The sequence below is a fragment of the Morone saxatilis genome, unplaced genomic scaffold (genome assembly GCF_004916995.1).
Source record: "Morone saxatilis isolate NCDOM2014 unplaced genomic scaffold, NCSU_SB_2.0 Contig14, whole genome shotgun sequence".
NCBI classification, from domain to species: domain Eukaryota; kingdom Metazoa; phylum Chordata; class Actinopteri; family Moronidae; genus Morone; species Morone saxatilis.
In genome coordinates, this window is record NW_023339696.1 from 5,460,751 (window position 1) to 5,461,628 (window position 878).

Here is an 878-nt window from a genome sequence, read left to right on the forward strand (position 1 = left end):
CCCTCAGTGGATGGAGTTTGCTCTACTCCATCCACTGAGGGAGGCCATGAGCTGAATTTGGAAAAATGTAAGTAAGTTGACTTTGAAGTTGCCTGCAAAGTCAAGAATGAAGTGTCATTCTTAAGATTCAAAATAAAAGATAAATAAAGAGTCTTCAATCTAAACTAAAGCCAGCAGCGATTGTCAGAAACCTGAAACTCTAATGCACCTGCTCCCTTTGTGTCATTCAGTTTCCCCTTAATTAGACCATCATCAAAAAGTCACACATAGGTTATGTATCAGTCATCTCCCAACACTTCTCCTCCTTCACCTTCTCTTCCTTCTTCCCTCAGTGTCTGTTTCTGCTGTTTTCTCAGATACACTGTGTTTCTGCCTCTTATGCCTCCTACTCTCTCATCCAAGCTAAATCCAAATGATATGATCCTTCTCCTGGACCTTCCCATTCCTCAACCAATTCATTCATCACTACTCTTTCTTTCCACTCTCCAATGCTTCATTCAACTGTTTCCTCCATCCATCCATCTTTTTCTCTTTCTCTCCCTCACCGTTGAAGCCATACTTGTCCAGGTTCTTCTTAACCTGTTCAGGTGAGAGGCCGGTGTCTTCAGTGACGGCAAAGTAAGACAGAACCTCCGCTGACTCTTTGGCGTGTGCGATCTCCATCCTCGCTGAAACGGAGAGGCTTCAGGACAGAGGGATAGAAAACACAGAAACATTCACATCAGTCTGAGCGGCAAAGGCCTGATATTGAAAAGTTAAAACAGTGTGAAGCTATGTTCACCCACCACTTTCTTGAAGTGTGGGATTGGGATTTAAAAACTGGCAACCCCCCTGCGTTCACACTTGCTCTCTCTCAACCCCCTCTCTCTCTCTCTCTC

At 44.3% G+C, this 878-nt stretch overlaps 1 protein-coding gene across 2 annotated transcripts in view; it reads right to left on the reverse strand.

Moving 5' to 3' along the window:
* atp2a1 (ATPase sarcoplasmic/endoplasmic reticulum Ca2+ transporting 1) overlaps positions 1-878 on the reverse strand; it is an 18,537-nt gene extending 17,659 nt beyond the window's left edge. For both annotated transcript variants that reach the window (XM_035654848.1, XM_035654849.1), the window contains exons 1-2: positions 786-878; positions 546-682 (exon numbers count right to left, since the gene is read on the reverse strand). In XM_035654848.1, the coding sequence (XP_035510741.1) occupies positions 546-663 (118 nt within the window). In that variant the 5' untranslated portion in view covers positions 664-682; positions 786-878. The remainder of the gene's footprint in view (positions 1-545; positions 683-785) is intronic.